At 40.2% G+C, this 19,767-nt stretch overlaps 1 protein-coding gene across 1 annotated transcript; it reads right to left on the bottom strand.

Annotated features, from left to right (window-relative positions):
• Positions 1-98: 98 nt before the first annotated feature.
• Positions 99-19,198, bottom strand: LARP1B (La ribonucleoprotein domain family, member 1B; the record flags this gene model as incomplete). The annotated part of the gene is made up of 13 exons (XM_010134729.1): positions 19,181-19,198; positions 18,354-18,419; positions 17,455-17,514; positions 13,471-13,639; positions 12,124-12,267; positions 9,460-9,603; positions 9,049-9,217; positions 5,146-5,290; positions 4,771-4,945; positions 3,796-3,968; positions 2,959-3,330; positions 1,131-1,254; positions 99-307 (listed from the first exon to the last, which is right to left on the bottom strand). Coding segments are annotated over exons 1-13 (1,968 nt in total), but the record flags the coding sequence as incomplete, so codon positions are not given.
• Positions 19,199-19,767: the final 569 nt, after the last annotated feature.

The raw sequence follows: 19,767 nt of genomic DNA, 5'->3' as shown, positions 1-19,767 counted from the left end.
AGTTTATATTTTTTATAGCATATAAGTTTATATTTTTTATAGCATATATTTTTTTCTGGTTTAAACCATCAAAACAAAAAAGGTGTCTTTCCCTTTACCTTTACATCAAGATATTGTGCTTCTTTAACGACGGGGTAGAACCTGGGTGTTCTGCTGGGATCCTGCAGCCTCGGGGTGCGGGGTGTTCGTGGGGTGAAGCCAGGGGGAACACAGGGGGAATCTGGAACTGCTGTTGGCAGTGATCGAGCTATTGCTGCTGTTGCAGGTACGTCGACACTTGAATTAGAAGCTGGCTCCTCCGTTAAATCTGTAAGCAGGAAGGAGAAAACATTCCTTTTCAAAAGAGACTTAGGATTTCAACGTCAAAGCTCCCCTAGTATCTCAAACGCCTGTTTCATTTCAAGAGAACTACATCAACCCCAAAGGATAATCACATTAACAAAAGCACTTGGGGCAGAAGCAGTACAAACTGCTCAAAACTATAAAAAAATGTTTCACGCCTGTCTTTGACAAAAAATTTAAACCCTCTTCTTACCCACTTGTTCTTGTGCATCTACACTAGCAAAGTAATGGAAAATAAACACTGGTGAAAGTGTTCTTGCTTTTTGGTGAGGTGTTCTTTCCTTCAACTATTTTACGATGCTGTTAATATGTATCCTAGTAAATGTTAATGTCACTACATCAGAAATACCTCAAAAGACAGGGTTTGGACATTGTGACTTGCTCAGCAAGGTTATCGTCAGGTAGAAAATTCCTGTAATCTCATTTAATTTATCTCCGTTTCAGTACCAGTAAAGGTACCGGTTCTAGAAAACGTGTCACAACCTTGCTAGCTATTACTTGAAGCATTGGGAATCCCAAGATACACAAAATGCACCTGCTGTCGGAATACAGTGACAATAAACCAGAACCCTGCCCTGTTGATGCTCAGATATCTCACAGCTGCTTCTAATTCCCTGGAAACCTCACTACTGATGAACAGTTAACAATTTCAAAAATTAGCAAAGAAAAGGTCCCTCAGATGGCTGACCAAAGCAGAATTTAAATATCACACAGGGAGAAAAAGGCCAACACACCTACAAAATTGTTCTTTATTACAGAGGTTCTAAAGACCAATATATATTATTTACCTTTCCGTAACCCTGGGGGTCCTGGAGGAACTTCTTGGGTTGGATCAGCAAATGGATCAGGTGCAAGGTTATCAAATTCTGCCTTAGTATTGAGGTTAAGCTTCTTGAAGTTCTCGATCTCTTGCTGAGTTAGAGAAAGCAAACGGTAAACGCAAAGCGGGATAAGGGATATCATCCTGAGAAACCGGCGACTTTCATAAGAGAGAAAAGGAGCCACGCAGAACTGACACGCCACTGTCTGAACACAGCCAGCACCGGTTTCTTTTCAGGCAGATGGGAGGAGTCTCCAGCACACACTGCGAGCACCGTGCATAACCTGCTGCGTTCCACGCGGCACTGGCCAAAGGAGACAGTTACGCCAGTAAATGGGCGAAAGGAGGCAGGTAAGGCCACCTGCGAGCAAATTTTCACAGACAAATGAGAAATGACCGAGATCCTGCCCCTTGCCGAGCCCCAAACCATCTTCCTTCTGCAGACAGCGTGCCAGGGAAGGTCCCCGCCATTTAGGGGAGCAGAAGGCAGCCTGCTCCCTTCCTTGGACTACATCTAAAGAAAAGCCATTATTTGTAAATCAGGCATTCAGCTTTTTTCTTTTTTCCTCTTTTCTGACTGGTAGCTCAAACTGCGCAAGGACGGGACTTCCCAAGGTGTGTGGCAGCACCTCCAATCACTCAGGCCCCTACCCAGCTGAGAGCAGGGTGTGACGTGCGTGTGAGCAACGGTGCATGAAAAATCTTGTTTAAGTCATTGTCAAATATTTTCTCTTGCTGTGTGCCATTTCTCACTGTCCAGTTTGCTGGCTTTCCTGGCCCATTTGCTTTGTAATAAAAACTTCATATTCTGAATTCTACCTTTATTTCTTGCACTTATTCTCACCACTCATTTCTACCTTTGCCAGCTCTCTTTGTACTCACATGCTCCATTCGTCCTTCACGCTACTTTTGCCCTTCTCCTCGGCCCCACAACCCACCTCTGCCCTTGTGCACAGATAAAGCTCCTTCCCCTCACCACTGGGTGTTGAGGTAACTGTGTATTTCTGGACACATGGTATCTGCTGGTGATACAGTGGGACTGCCTACAGACATGCCGCTCACTCGCGCAAAAGACAGGGTTTCTTAATAACCCAAGAGCAGTAAGGGACAGGACTGCAGCACGCCGCACTGACTTCTGCCTATGCTGGAGTTCAACTTGTCTGTAATTTAACAGCTAAGTATATTTAAAATAAAAATAAAATTTAAAAAACCCCTCAAAGCTGACAATCTACTTGCAAAGCTTTAAAAGCCTCAAAGACAGGGGCCCACATACAGACCAGGAAATAAGAGGCTTTCTGTAATAAAATAAGGTGTGCAATCTAAAGTTTCATTTGCTCACTGGAGTGATGGAGTGTTGGAGTTATCACTCCAAGCTGCAAGGCAAAGAGAACCTTACTATAACACTACTTAAAAATTACTGCATTACTTTCCTCTCTTGTTATCTCAGAAATGTGCCCCCTTCCCCTGGTAGGGTTTTGCAGATGTTATGAAAACAATCTATTCATAGAGCAAGAAAACACTGGAAAAGTTGAACCACCTCCAAAATGTTAAAAATAGTTTTAAGAAACATTCATTCAAAGTTTTCGGTCAAATCCGTCACAAGAACAACTTGCTGGTTTTGCTTTCAACTGTTTGCAATATTCTCAGTACAAAGAGAATTCAACGGATCTGTAAATTCAGCTACTGTCACTGTCCTTCAAAAAAATGCAGCATTTTACAATTATGTAGGCGGTGACTGAAATAAATTTTGCAACTCTTTGGACTGGCAGGTTTTCAAGTAAAAAATGAAGAGTTACCTTCATGGTAGTGTCACTTTCACGCTGCTCCATCCACAAATCCTGCTCGTAATAGTATAAGCCATCATTGATGACTTTAGCAAGTTCTGATGTCATTTTGGCATGGGGTACATGGTTGCCAGTATGATCTCCATCGGGATGTTTTCTTATATATGGTGGCGTCTGTGCTACAATCAAAATCTTATTTATGTCCTGATCATCAATTTCATAATCGGAATCGCTGTCTGACCAATCAGTAAATTTATCCTTCCGACCTTGAATTTGTTCCATCTCTTCATCAAACAAAAAATCGAGTTCTTCTTGTTCTTGTTCCTCTGGAGATGGGAGTGGCTGTTGTTGATCTGATGTTTGATCAGGTATAGGCACACTTTCCTAAGTCAGAAAAGGTGATGCATTTTACATTCAGACTGGATGGGGATTATCCACATGGGAGACAAAGAGAACATGATACAACGTTTCCAATAAACAAGTATATGGGAACTAGGAACAATACAGTCACTTTCAGATGTTTATCAAGTAAATTACTGTTCTAAATAGTTCTGCCATAAGCTTCTGGACCAATTCTCAACGCACGTTACATTTTTCAACAGGTACAACTGTCCCTCAGCAGAAAAAAAAACAACCGAACAAGTACTTCCTTTTCATTCCAGTAAGTTGTGGATTGGGACTTTGCATGCACTTAATTTACTCCAAGTCTGGTAGAATCAGAAGCACACACACTAACTGCATTGTATTATCAAGCATTTCATACATTAAGATGTGAAAAATCTTGGTTTATGGTATTATCTGAAAGTTGGCAGGTTTTGCATTTGTTTATTTAAACAGTTTTGATTTTACCTTTAGTTTGACTGTGGATGCACGATGCCTCTTTTTCACTTCTATCCACGGTTCAGAGTCCAAATCAGGCAAACTTGTGGACAATCCTTTAGACACTGTCTGAAAATTACTCGTTTCAGTGTTTTCCTTTGGACTCAGTGGGCTTCCCGTTCTTGGAGAACTTGGGGCAGACTCTAGCAGTGGAAATCAGGAGTTCAGTGCCCGTGGTGGGTTGGTTTGGTTTTGTTCTGTTAGGGTTTTTTTGAATTGTTTTGCTAGTCTGTCTTTTAACCACAGGTACTACTTTTCTACCTCTCATAACACTGATCAGCAGAATTTTTTTTTCATGTTTGATCACTTTTTACAGATCACTCAACATTTTAGGAAAAGACTGATTCTAGCAACATATCTATGTGGAAAGTTTCTAGCACTCTGCAAGGAATTGTGTGTTATTCAGAAAACAAGAGCAGCATCATTAGGAACATGCTTTCTCCACACCATCCTCCAGCAATATGGACGGGTGCCTAACTCAAGTCTTCGTTCTTCCCATTTAATTCCAGCCAACATTTTAGTAGAAGGTTTCCTTGCCAAAGGTTGTCAGCAAACAAAGCCATCTCCTCATTAATAATGTGAGATCCCCATCCAAACCCAGGATGCGCCAAATAAAGAGTGAACTTTCAGCCGCTACCAAAATGAAGCAGTTTTTATGACTAACATAGGATTACTGTTACCCCTTCTACTACTAGAGGACTGTAGTCCATCATACTACGTACTCTGGAGAACGGTCACAGCCGTAACACATAAGAGACATTTTTCTCTGCTTCCCTTCAGCCATGCCAGCCACGTGACTTGGCAACTGTGAGGCTGACAGGCGTATCAGCTGAATAAACAGTTACCAAACGCACAACTGTTATTGTGAAATCGGTATCAAGAGGCAAACTTCCTAAGCTGGACAGACAGTCCTAAACTAATGTTTCTATAAAATAAATCCCTTACCAGTATGTGAGCCAAAACTTTGGCCTGGTATGAATTCTGGACAATTGATGAGCTGAGAAAAATCAGTCGGTGGCAGACTGCAAGGAGGAGGACCTGGAATGGGCCACTTTTCTGGATCAACCCTCTTCCTTATCCTCTGATCCACAGTTTCAACCTCCGTACTGTCCTTCAGGGCCTATGTGACAAGCATATCACAACTTTAAAAGCTTTCGTTATCCAGCACCATCCAAAAAAGAAAAATCCCACAAACTTTGCTATTTATAGCCTCTTCATAAAATCCTTGCCATTGCAAAGAGGAATCATAGCACTGACTTTAAGTGGCAGTATAAAGTTAACCAAGCAACTTCCTAGGTATGTACTTCTGAAGTATTTTACCTCCAAAATGAGTGCAGCGTTGGTAGTCAGAGCTTGCATCCGACGGAAACTAGCAATCAGTGAAACAGGCAGAAATCCCTGTTGGTCCATCTTCCTCCTCAGAAAGAAGTCTCTTTCCAAATTTTCTGTGCTAAAATAATACTCACTGCAGAAAGAAACACACAAATATGAGCCTATTATAGGTTAAAGAAAATCCTAAAATAGCAACTTAAGAGATTCCTTGTTCAAGACTTCCATTAAAAACAGAGAGTACTTTGTCATCAACAAAATCATTCAACAGGTGCATCACTGTAAGCGAGATCTACAGAACGTGTTAAGACAGACTTATGATCCAGTACAGCACACAGGGGTATAAATCAAAGCTCTGTTGTATTTGCTTGTATAAGCTGCATAAGGAAAAACTATGCTCAATTTTTCCTTCCCCCATCCCCTCCCTTATTACTTACATGAACAGAAGGAAACAACATTCTCTTAGCCTCCATATAGATGAAGGACAACTACTGCTTACAGTCAGGGCATTAGTTAGTTCCCACACAGCAGTATCAGTGCACCTCCATCCTGAACTGTATCTTTTCCCAGTTTCCAGTACATTAGAAGGTTTAAGTATCCTATCTGAGTGTTGAGGCACATACATGTACTCTGAATCATTACTGCAAGCACGCTTGTGGGAAGACGAGAAAACAAAAATAGTAACGTTTTATTTGTCATGGAACTGTACCAAAAGGCACAACAGTTCATGGAGAAAGGTGAAGTCTAAAAGAAGAGATAATGTTTAGTGGATGAAGAAAATAGGGACAAGGATCATTTCAGGAATCTGACAATACCACAAAACAAGAGAGACGAGGGACAAAGAAATAACAGAAAGAAATCATCTTAAACAGTGAAGCTGCTTTATGAAATGATCAGGGTGTCAAGATGTTTTATACTTAGTGATAAGAAAAAGCAAGGAGTTAAAATCATGATCTGTCACACAAAACAAGGGAACAACAAAACATCCTATGAAAAAGAACAGAAAAAAACAATTTAATCATGACAACTGAAATCTAGGCCTTTCACAGAATGGACACATCGTACCACAATTTTCCGTGTTACAGCCAAGGAATACTACTCCTCACCAGGTTCAGGAAAATTTAGGTAGTGAAATATTTAACAATAGAGCAATTAAAATGTTATGACACAGAAACAGAGGCAATGCATAAATAAAACAAGAGAGCATTAAAATACTGAGAGGAAAAAAAAAAAAAACCAACACACACGCACATGCAAATGCCAGTAAAGTTAATTCTAATTTCAACAAAGTCTAAAACGCTAAGTATCTCTGCTGAAGCTGGGATCAAGGCCAAAGTTACCAAAAGAAAAGGACTCTGATGCCATCTTTGACCCAAGGAGAAGCTTGATACCACCTCTCTAATTTTTGGTAGCTACAGAAATGCGAAGCAACAGCCCTCTATATGAAACACTCAGCTCCAAGACATAATGCATATAAAGTCACAAAGTTGGACAATAAGACATGACAAACGAAAACACTGCCATTAAATCAGAGCAGAGAAGAAAACAAGGCCTTCGGAGAACTAAGCTCTTACTCAGAGCTAAGTTAACTGGCCAGTGAAGCAACTGTGGACCAAGAAGGTTTCCTTCAAGAGTAGCCTGTTCACTGTTCTTACATTTCTCTTCCCCTCCTAGTCTAGAAGATGAGCAAGCACAAAAGCCATATACCAACATTTTACTAGTGTTACCTTTACAGTCATACAGTAAAGGTAAAATCTCGATTCACCTAGTTAAAAACTCCACAAGCAGAAATGGACAATGACTGAACTTGACTCAAACTGCCTCACTTGATGTCCATCACTCTAGAAAAAGGAATGTGAAAGACCATTAATGATAAACGAAAACAATGCACAAGTTTGCTCTGAGTAGAGGGACAAACTTAAACACACACAACCTGTCCCCAGCTTTGCTGCTCTTTTTCATTTTCCCCAGAGTGCCTTCGCTTATTCTTGAATTGACATGCAAACTTGGATGCATGGCTGAACTTTTATTTCTTTTTCTTTTCTAAAGAAAAAGGACTTTTAAATAGAGTTCTGCTGCACGTTGCAGACTGAGGAGTTGCTATGCACTGACACTCTTCAAGCTGACAACTTCAGCCTGTAATCAAAAACATTAAATATATTTTTGTACGTAATACAAATATTACCCTCGTGCATCCAACTGGATTTTGGGACAAGCATAAGCTGCTTGATAGCAGTGTGTTTCTTACTGTAATTACACATCGACTCAGATGGACAGAGCCTCTAAGATTTTTACCTATTGAGCAGATATTCTGTTAAAAATTCAGTGATTCACTAGGATTCAAACCAATCTCACTCCTCTAAGATAGCCTGATTCATCTTGGGCTCCATAAGGAACTCTGAGACCTAACAGTTCTGTGCAGCTTTATTCTGGGTATGCTTCCTTCTTTGGCATTGTCACTTTAACAGTTTTGTAAGTAAATCGTGAAAGGCAGACATTTAGAAGCCAATAATAGGTAACTGATGAACAAAGTCTGTTTCCCATTGCTTTTAACACGATAAAAGAAGCGAATAGATTAAAAAGCCACCTTTTTTTTTTGAGGAGCATAAAAATAGTGAAGCTATGTTCTAAACCTGCTCAAGAATCTCCCTCTCTCTCATGGAAAGCAAACTCCATAAATCAAACTGCCTTAGGAGATCGTATCAGACAAGCAACCAATGGCTCTGGTTAGCCAGCCATGCAAAGTCTTCCATTGACACCTGCCAACCTCCTGTTGCCAAAATAAAACACAAATATACCCAGAAGTCAGATGTGACCAATGCTGTAACTGACATTTTTCTCAGCAGAGGGGGACATCATCATGTCCTACCTTAGAAGGTCTGGATTCTACACTGCATGCCCAGAAATCTGGCCAACAGTGGAGTGTCTGTGCTCCTCCCTCACTTGTCTGAGGACAGTGCAGGCCGATTATCCTGACATGGGGGTACATGTCCACTGTCAGGTCTCATAGGGGCCTGGCAGCAAGAGTAACAAAAAAGACTGCAATAGAAGTTTTGAAGTTGATAGCCACATGCCAGATACTTTCTGCCCTTAAAGAGGCTTTTTTCTTCCTTTTTGCGTCAACTGTAACAAAAGAAGCAAGAATAAAATAAGCAAGTTGCTTTATGGAATATACAAGGGCAATCAAAAACCACCACAAAGGCATCGCAGAGAAATGCCGTTGCAAGTACAGAAGATGAAATATCTGCCAGTGGTGGAAACTGTCTCTTTAAAATGAACTAGTGGTTTCCAGGCCCTTTTTCACTTGTCTCCTGGTGATAATCAGTCTTCCAGATGGTTTCTCATTGCCTAATGGTGTACACGAGAAAGTAAACATTTCAGATTATTGAAAAATCAAGTATCATTGCAAAACTACTCTTTCAGTTAAATGTCTCAGGTGAAACACTCTGAAAACATAAAACTCATGACTTCTCAAAGAGAAACTGAGAGCAAATAAGGGAAACATCTAGCTATGTCACCCAAGAAAGGCTTTATAAGCAAACAGACCAACAGTACTCAAAAGCACAAGCTCAGAGACATCCATATCTCAATTACGTGACAACATAAAAAGAGGGCTATGTACCATAAATAAAGCAGGTATACGAGTTAGAGCCAGACCACAGCAACAACAGGCAAAGAGCTTCCGTCGAATTCCTCCTCCTCACTCACGTTTTTGCACCCCAGCAGTGAATAAATTCAAACTGATACTGGTAACGGTCAAATCAAAAAGTTACACTGACATCCATATTAATATCCGCCTTTAAATGGATAACAAGGATTAGACTCCGGTTGAAGTGAGTTATTTTTTCATAACTAGATCTCTAAAAACATTTGTACATTAAACAATCTACTTACATTTGATGTTTTATATATTCTTTGAGAAGTGCTTCATCCACAGAATACATCTGCATTCCTGTTCCGTCACCATAGTAATACACCACACTAGCATTAAGCTCAGGCTGAAATAGTTGATCAGTTCCTTCACCATACAGTTCTTGATAACCAACTGAATATTCAAAGTTCACTTCAAAAGAAAGAACAGAAAAGAAGGATGATGAAAAATAGTAAGTCTGGCACACAAATATTTTAAGGCATGATACACACTGCTATTTTACTGTTGTTTTTCAGATTTTAAGAAGGCTCAAGCTACTTAATTACATTAAGTTACAGGATATGGTTTTTGAGACAGTTCTTACTTCACATGCAAACAATAATATTATTAACATAGTTTTAAAATTTTTGCTAAGCATCTACTTCTTTGCATACTTCGAGGGTTTCCTCTGCCTCGTCCTCTTCCTCTGCCTCTACCTCTTCCTCTGCTTCTGGAGAATCCTCGGACACTGCCACCCTCACTCCTCACGCTGCACACTTCATCATGGTCATCTCTCTTTTCTCTATCACGACGCCAGTCTTTAAAAGGGAAAAAAGCATAACACTTGCAATCACAGTTGAATATTACAGTATAATTAAGTACTCTTGATTTATTCCGAGGTATTAACCATAAAACATTGCACTGAAAAACATGTCTCCATTTTCTGGATGCTCAGAAAGGCTGAAGGAAATGATACTGTGGAACACAGGATTAGTCCCAAAAAGGCCCTTGTAACAAGAGTTCTCAGCTTGAGCCCAGGCAACCTGCTGACGGAGTCACACAGGCGGAAGCAGAAGGTCAGATCTGAAAGCTGCAAGGGTGAAACAGTAAGGTTTGCCCAGCCAAGCCTAAGGGCAGAAGCTGTCAGCAAAAAAGAGAGTAAATGGATTCAACTGTCAATCAATGTCAAATGCTTCTAAAACAACTGGACATCCTGGTGCCAGCTCAGGGATCACAATACCTCTGACCAGTCTGGGACGAGAACAAATGATCACGCAGTTTTCCTTCCAAGCATGATAACACAGTCTCCTCCTGCAGACAGTACCTAGATGAGCCAGGAAGAGCTGCTGATGATCCTGCTGCGGTGGGATTCCCACAGCAAAGGCTCTCTGGAGGTTCCCTTCTGTTCCCAGAAGGGGCCATCTACTGCTCCTCTGACTCTGCCCATTTAACAAAAGTCATTTACTCTCTGCCAGTCCTGCCCCAGAATGAGCTTTTAAGTGACAGACCCTTTACGTCTTAGATTTGCACGTCTTACCAAAAAGTTTTCATATAAGTCTGTGGTCTGCACATAGCAAAAGAGAGTGAGAGAGAAGCAGAAGAAGAAAGCAAAGCAAGCAGGTCCAAAGCAGACCCAAGGGACCTTGGCTCTACTCACCACAAAGTTTAGGACTGGTGTAATTCTCACTTTACTTATGAGAGAAAACAAATCCATCTCACACCACTTATTTCTCTTTTCCTAACACTGTCAGAGACTTCCATCTTCAGTCAGTCACCCTTGCTTAAAGCTTCACCTGTGTTGGATAGTCTTCCAGGTCCCGGGGGACCTCTTTGTCAGAGAAATGCCTGGGGATACAGCCTCTGTCTGATCAAATTGAGAGCTGCTAAATTTAACAAAGGACTGACTAAAGACATGACTCTTTGTATTAGAAATCCTGTTCTGCTAGCAGCTGTTTTTAATGATCCCTACAACAAAATACAGATGCTTGTACATTCAAGTTCCTGTACTTTATTTTCCGTCAAATAAAGCTCTGTATTTATGAATACCATAATCTATCTGTGTGGTTCTCGCTGGGAATTTGGACCTTAGCCTTCACAGTTGCAACCCATGACCTGAGAGATCCCAAATGTACTATTTGGGCATTATTTGAACTATTTCCACCAAACCAGTTTCATTTTTGTGCTCGGAGCATATGTGAACATCTTCATGAGCCAGTGGTGTATTTCAGCCTGAACCACACTTTTCAATGTAAACAGCCAATGTTCCTGAAGAGCAAGAGGTGTTTTACATTCTCTCACACTAAAACTGGTTTTGAATCACCAGAGCCTTGAGGCAAAGTTTACACTACAAGTTTCTGGTCATTTGACCATCCTGAGGAATAACTGCTGAAGAATGTGATACATTAGCAAAGACATCACCCCCCCACACACCCCCCACGCCCGTCCACCCCTCGGATATCCAGATCAAACCCTTACATCCTTGTTCTTAAAATGACTTTGGAAAAAAATTCCATCTCAGTAGCATCCAGCACTTATTATAATGAGCAAACTTTTAAATTGTTAATGTATATTGCAATTTTAAAACTTAAATGCAAATACATAAACCAAAGGGTTATGCGCAACCTAAGATTTCTGCCATCTGACAAGGTATACGCAGGACACTTGAGCAGCAGAAGCAGTACCAGCTGCACGGCATTTCCCTCTCTATTGTGCTAGCAAAACCTTTTTCCTGGCCATGTTGAGAAGTAGGTCAGGAAACTGAGGGAATTGGTCCAACTTAAAGGAAAAACAATGCCAGTAGCCTTGCCAAAGCAGAGTCCAAAGTGCAGGTCCACAAACAATTGCTCTGGCAGCAACAAGCTGCGGGAACAGCAGTAGAGCAGGACAGAGCAGCCTCCTTATGAGACTATTTCTGAACTTTCTGCATCGTAAAGCTGTGGCCCAAGACTCTCTAGGGAGCCATGAAGAGAAAAATATATGCTGCTCCGATTCAGAGCAGCAGCACACACTGCAAAGATAGACTGTTTCCAAACTCAGTTACTGAGCACAGTCAGTGACTGAGACATCACAACTCTAATCAATAATTTGTGAAGAGGTTAAAAAACAAATCCGACAGTAAGCTTTTATACAAACCTTTCCAATTTAAAATTTGTTAAACTACGGTACAATTTCTTTTTTGCTGGTTGACAAATAAAAACACTAGGTTTTACTTCATACAGGCAGAGTCAAACTTCAACATAAACTGCCAGTGTAATGCCTACTCATGTGGTACTATATACATTATATATACTATTATATTTGCCACAAATAGAACAACCCAGAGACTGAAAACTCCTTACTTCTCGTCTCGTTCCGTCTGTTGTTATGAGGTATTAACTTGTTTGATTCCAGCAGAAATCTTGAGTTACTTCGAGAGCCTGGTCTTTCTTGACTGTCTGACCTTACATCATCCAAGTGAAGTGGCACCCATTTCTGCTTGTTACCTTGAAAAGTTAATATATCACTCTTAATTACAGTACTGCTTGAGGTTTCGGCTCCCAAAAAGCCTATAGAATTCTTCTTGTAGAACTAGTAACAGCTAATTTCAAAGTTTAAAAACTGGGAGAAGCTTAACATTAGAATTAAGATACGATGAACAACTAAAGAGTAATAAATGCAGTAAATAGGAATTTCTCAAATTGAAAGGTGACATTACCAAATGTTTAAATACATGAAATAAAGGTGAGCCTTTTATTTAATTAATTTTTAGATATAAGCTCCATTACCAAGAATTTATAGCCGCATAAGTGTAAAACACAGTAAATTCATTACTATATAATTTCACAACCTGCAAGCAAAACTTAAGGTCAAAAAAAGCATATCAAGTTTACCACTAGAATAAAGATTTCAATCACAAATGATAAAAATTTTCTTGAGAATTTAGCTATGGTACTGTATCTTTATCCTTAGATATTCAGATTAAATTCATTCCTGTGCATCAAAAATTATTAGCAAAGCTGTATTTTGTTGTAGGCTGGCCTAAAATATCCACTGACTATTTATTTAATGATAATATTTGCTGTTCTATACTTGACTGGTATTGCGGGCTTGGTACTTTTGTAGCCAAGAAATATAAGCAAATAGATAAAATGTGTTATCCACACCGGGGCCAGGGCAGCAGTATCTTCAAACTCCCTCCGCAGTCTCCTGACCAAATGAGATACACATTTGCTTCCTATTTTTAATGTAACAGATTGGATCAAAAGGAAATTAATAACCTGGCTGAGTTTAAGTGATCACTTCAAGGTGTAAGCTAACAGCAAAACATGAAAATCAAAGTGTTAGTGTAACACACACGCGTGTGTATGTACGAATTTAAATTAACACAGTGCTATCCATCTAAGGAAACACAGATCGGAGAGACAGTAACGATTTGTACAGCCAAGCTGAAGTTTTCCGGAAACTGTCAGAGCTCCACAGGCCATCAGTAGGACAGACGCTGCTTTTTCCCCAGAATCCCCACGTGAATAAATTGAACCCTCTAAAACCTGAGAAAGGAAGCCTGTTCTAAGTTTCCCAGCAGAAAGCAACATATCCTGTCATCACCTAGAAAATGCAACACACAACACATTTCAAGTCTTTCAACCGGAACGAATGTAACTGTATCAACAGTGACTTAATGCATTACACGTAGTGCCCAGACTGACCTTTTTTCCTTTGGTTATTAGTTTGAGCTTCATCTTCGCTATTATTATCTCCTGGACCATCCGGCTTGGCCTCTGGGTTGTCCTTGATTCCATTATTGCTTTTTTGATCAGATTTCTCCTCCTTTTCTCTTCTATTTGTTGGCTTCTTACTGTGACTTACAGTCTTACACTGCAAGAGATACTGGTAATTATTTCTGACAGTACAGCTGCCGATACCAAAAGGTATAAATTTCCTTTAGCTGTTAAAATTCCAGTATGACCTGTTCTCAACCTCTTCAGTAGGGTGAGTTCTAAGAACTGTGCTGTTTTGTAAAGTCACAGTTTCAATAGTTCTATTTTCTGCTAACTTAGCAAGACTATAAAAAGAATTTTTAGACTAAGAAAGTTTTTGTTTGCCTTTTAATTGAAGATGTAGAACTGCAGCGTGCACAACAATCGTGTTTCAATACCTCAGAACTGAATTTTATAGGAAACAAATAAATATTACTCACCAGTACCTGCTGTTCAGACTGATTATCTCTAAAAAGCTGTGCCTGCAGAATACTGAATGGTACACCAGAAATTCCCATGATGCTGTACAATCTCAACAGCATGCCAAGTGTTCATGTAAAAACACAAGGAGCCACAGGGCTCAATTCTTACAGTTCTGTTCCAGTACATCAGAACATGAACCAAAGATCAGAGGATGTGGAGGTGTATAATTACAGATTTATTCTTTCCCACATTAGAATACAGCATTTACTGGGAACTGCGTGCCTCTGAGCAGTGCCAGAACCCTGAAGACCTTCACTTCTTGGAAATCCCACAAAATAACAGGTTTCAAAGAAGGCAGAACCAACAGCATTTTAGCAAATAGTGGAATGTTTCATTTTTCCCTGCTATCAGCGCAGGCTGGGAGATGAAGGGACTGAGAGCAGCCCTGCGGAGAAGGGCTTGGGGGAGCTGGTGGATGAGAGGCCGGACATGAGCCGACAAGGTGCGCTCACAGCCCAGAAAGCCGACAATATCCTGGGCTGCATCAAAAGCAGCGCGGCCAGCAGGTCGAGGGAGGTGATTCTTCCCCTCCGCTCTGGTGAGACCTCACCTGCAGTGCTGTGTCCAGGAAAGATATGGACTTGTTGGAGCAGGTCCAGAGGTGGTAAAAAAAAAAAAAATTATCAGAGGGCTGGAACACCTCTGTTGTGTTGGGGTTGTTCAGCCTGGAGAAGAGAAGGCTCCAGGGAGACCTTATAGCAGCCTTTCAGTACTTACATACTGAAAGGGGCCTTAAGTATTAAAGGGGGCTTATCAGAAAGATGGGGACAAACCTTTTAGTAGGGCCTGCAGCAATAAGAGGTGATGGTTTTAAACTAAAGGACAGTAGATTTAAAGTAGATAAAAGGGAGAAATTTTTCACAATGAGAGTGGTGAAACACTGGCACGGTTTGCCCAGAGAGGTGGCAGATGCCCCATCCCTGGAAACATGCCAGGTCAGGTTGTCTGGGGCTCTGAGCAACCTGATCTAGTTGAAGATGTCTCTGCTGACTGCAGGGGGTGTTGGACTAGAGGACCTTGAAAGGTCCCTCCCAACCCAAAGCATTCCGTGATCGGTTGCAATATCTACTTGCAAAATCAAGCTTTGCAGACTTTCTGCCAAGCAGAAAGAATTCTCCTGTGTTGGGGAGACTGCCATGAGCCAGCTGGAGGACATACACTAGATACTGCAGCACTACACCATAATTACTTTGAATGCAAAGCCTTTCTCCTAGACAGATCAATTGAGATTAAATACAAACTACATGTTACTCGGTTTGACAGACGCTACATGAATTCGTGTACTAACATTCTCACATACTTAAGTCAGCAACAGGCTAACTGACAATACAATCTAGACCAAAAAAATCTTTTAAAAAACACTTTTAAAGCAGACTTGCAGACAGAAAACACCAAATGTTTACATTCTTACAAAACCCTACATGTGTATCTCAGCTACTCTGATTAGTACGGTACAGAAATCATTAATCATATCAATATTTAACAAAATAACCAAGCAGATGCTAAAGACCCACAGTAGTAAGGAGAATGCAAAAGGTATGGGTGCACATTTTAGGTCACCAAAATCAGTATTTAAAAAAAGAACAATATTTGCTAATAGTAGGCATATTCTAGACTTTGTCACAAATCAACATCAGCATTTACAAAAACTACTAAAGGACACAGAATTTAATCCTTTCAGTGCTATTCAGTCTTTCAGACCCTCTCCTTGGCCAAGCATCAGATCATGACAGAAAATACCACTATTTGTGATATTGAGAGTTTCCTTGCACTGTACCTCAAGTGTTACAACACGGGTCTCTGAAAAGTTACGAACAAAAAAAGTCTTGCAGAGTGGAACGGACCACGCCATCCTCAGGAACAGCATTTTTGAGTTATTAGGCTGTAGCAAACAAAGAGGCTGTGCATCTGAGGTATAAAAAGTACAGGGGAGATTATTTCCGATCTTATGAGTAACCAAGGCAGGAGTTTGATGCACATCTGAGAGTTACACACCTCTAATGCCACCAGATAAACTAGCAGCTTTAGATGGAAGGTGTACATCCTCCGTGATAGTGTTAGATGTATCACCACTGTCTCCTCTCTTCCATTCACATCTCAGCAACTGACAGCAGTACTGACAATGAAGAAGCTTATAAACACTTTTTTAAAAAAAGTCAGATCAAGGCTCTTGTATAAATCCTAAACCTCAATGGGATGTTTGCACACACCGAAGTCTTCTAACTGGTATATAAGCAACGGAACAAGCATTAATTTACTTGCATATAATCTTTTCAGGTTTTAAAGATTCTTCTAGCAATCTCAAATATTTTATTTGAGATCCTGTAGAACAAGCTACTAGAGGAGGCAAATTCTACCTATCACTAAACATAGTTCTGTGTCAAATCTACACACTGACCTGCAATGCTAAAAGCCTGGTTAGCACCTGAAAATATTTTGTTGCTAACAACAAAGTTAAGACAATTAGTTGAGGGAGAAGGGAGGGTGTTAGAAACTGAGCCCACGGGACTGATGGCCAAACTACCTTCGTACACTCTTTTTCAGATTTCATTTGGACACTTTCGGTTACACAAGGCACACTGCTGAAACCGCACTGACCTGCAATGCTAAAAGCCTGGTTAGCACCTGAAAATATTTTGTTGCTAACAACAAAGTTAAGACAATTAGTTGAGGGAGAAGGGAGGGTGTTAGAAACTGAGCCCACGGGACTGATGGCCAAACTACCTTCGTACACTCTTTTTCAGATTTCATTTGGACACTTTCGGTTACACAAGGCACACTGCTGAAATCCGTATCTTCCACTTTCCCTCACCAAGACACAGTGAAAGCATCACAAGGGTGCTGCAGAACTAAAGCAAAGAGCGAAATGGCACCTCACAGCTTGTAATAATCCGTGCTCTGTTCTTGTTTTAAAGAGCATTAAAGAGATCTACGATCTATTACATACTCATCACTTGAGATAAAGCGAAAGCAAAATGATTTGATGGAATGGATGTTAACTAAAGACCCAGCAAGAGGAAAATGTATCAGAGGAACAGGGCAGGAGTAACAAAGTTGTCCTAAGACAATCTGCACAAAGCATTTGGAGCCCCGAGGAAGGGTAACATGCTCACAACCCCAAAGGCCACCTCATCTGTGCATAAACTCCCCAATGAGTAGAAAAGGGAAATACAAGTTTTAAAATAGTGGAGTAAACGAGGCACATTTTTGCCAGCATGTCCGTGGCACCACTGACAACAAAGGGAGTGTACATGTGTGGGCTCGTGAAGGGTTCAGAAATTCCGGTACCAGCGCAGACGGTTAAGTGCAGACCAGGATCCTGAATTATTGACAAAATTTCTGCTGAAACCCTACAGCACCCAAAGCACATTCTGGAGGGAACGGTATTAAGCAGAGAAGTCAAACTGTTTTTTTAAAAAAATAATCCTGAAGATAACAAAGGATACTCACCTCATTGTTTGCTATTTCGCTTGGTGTTGGCCAGTTTGTGATATCACCAAAATCACCACCCTGCAAAGATGACAGTTTTATTCACTGCAGTTACATCCAAATCAAAGTCCAAAACATCTCAGCTTGTAACTGGGATAATTGTCTAAAGAATGCTTTCTGAAATAATACTTTCAGCAGGTACAGCCAAAAAAAGACAGCAAGCAAGCAAAATGTTCTACCTGCTATTATAAAACAAAGTAAGAGCACTTATGTCTTCTGAGCACACATAAAACAAGTGTCAGATTAAACACTGTCTTACACATAGCTTCCTATGTGCTTTAAAGGCATCTACTGCTTTGAAGTCTTTTAGCTTTTGGAAGAGCTTTGAGCACAGGTATTATTTGACCTACAAAGGGGTGGTTGTACATAATTTTAGAAACTTATTTTTTCAGTAAAAGGATTCAGTGTCTTCTGTTGTCATAATTATAATTTTATAGCAGCACACAAAGCACACACATTGCATAACACACATTTCCAAAATGCTTCTTCGCAGCCCCTTCATGTTCTTATGTAATACCATTGCTTTTTTAACAAAAGTGCCTTTCCTCATCCCTCACATATACACCAATTTAGCATCCCTTCTGATTTTAAGCTTCTTCCACTTTACTCTGTTTTCAAAATCAACCATTACCAAAGCAGAACATAACACTTCCGGCTGTAACTTTAAAATACCTTGCTATCTTTTATTTTAGCAGTATCAGCTATTTAGCATATGGAATACTTACAGCCAGAAATACTCCTTTGAAATTATTTCATTTTCCTACCATATTACCAGCTGAGCCAAATAGCAGATTAGATGGAACTTGTAACACAACCAGTCCAGTAACTCATAGCTAAAAGACCGTAGAGCAAATACAAACCTTGCTGAATTTCCTTGTCCTGGGTTTCGCTGCTTTTATAACTTTAGTGGTATTATGTAGTTCTGAAAAGGAAGAAAAATATTTTCAGGTGAGGAATTAGACTGCACTTAAAAAGATTAAGGAAGGTATACTTTAACAACTCTGTTTATCTATCACACTACACGAAAGGTTTTTTGAGTATCAAAGTCAATGCACATGTCTGTAAGGTAACTAACAGTACGTGACACCGAGCGTACATAATCTAAAACACAGGTGTACAGGACAACTGTATAACACAGTAGTTACGCATTTGCTCAGCTATAAGGTCAAGACTATCTGAAAACGCTGCGATTTTAACATAAGTAGCAGCAAAGAAAATGAGCCCCTGAAACACATTTTAAAACGCTCTCCTCTTAGAAGCTGTATTTATAAGACAGAATTGATTTACAAAATCCATCATCATGCAAGCATAAAAGAAATACAGAAGCAACTGCATATTCACAGTTTCCTAGCAATTTCCTTTTATAAGCAATTACTTAAATGCCAAATAAAATTTACCCATATTACTCATAATCAAGCCAGAGCAATGAAAAAAATATACGAGGAAAGGTGAAAAGAGAAAGTGACTTTAAAAACCACATTGAGACTAATAGATTTTAATGCCCCAATTCCACAGCTGGATATGTTTCGGGTAAATAAGAGCATCTCCGATGAAGCTGACGCTCATACATTTTCAGAACTATCAAGACCTATCTTTTAACAATGATCCCATCTGAGCCCCTGAGCTCCATTACACTTCTACCAGTAACATCTGCCAGGAATCAACATAATGCTTGGAAATAACTCACTCTCACATAGCGCAACATCGCTGGGCCGAAATATCTAGAATCAAAAACCTACATTGAAACAAAGCCTTTTTAAACTTAACTACATCTTAATAAACGTGCAGTTACTCTTCTGTATATGAACCTGATTTTCCTACTCCGGACAATTTTTCCCTACCCATCTCAACTGTGTTCTACTTTTTGCAGGGGAAAATAGGCAATTTTTCTTGGAGATTAGAATTGAGGCAGTGGAAACCACCTCTAACTTCTGCTAAGCCCCAGTGCTGTTCTCCCAGTGCCCATTTTCCCATAGGGAAGTCATCTCAACCTTTCCTTGAAACTTCTTACTCAGTGTTTTATTGCAAGGCAAACTTCAAACACTGAACATGACTGAAATCACTAGTGTATTATTATTTCATATAGGGATAACATCACCTCCTCAGCCCTTATCTCTTTCACATCCAGTGACTAATCTTCCTTATCACAGCTTCACACTGGGCACTCCACCCTTGTGCCCCAGTGACTCTGAAAACCCTCTCTGTCTGCTTCCTGGAATAGGCTGTGAGCATTAGAAGCAAAAAAATAACGTATACTCCATATTCCACTGTAAA

The sequence above is a fragment of the Buceros rhinoceros genome, unplaced genomic scaffold (assembly GCF_000710305.1).
Source record: "Buceros rhinoceros silvestris isolate BGI_N320 unplaced genomic scaffold, ASM71030v1 scaffold25984, whole genome shotgun sequence".
NCBI lineage: Eukaryota > Metazoa > Chordata > Aves > Bucerotiformes > Bucerotidae > Buceros > Buceros rhinoceros.
This window is presented reverse-complemented; position numbering and strand designations above follow the sequence as displayed.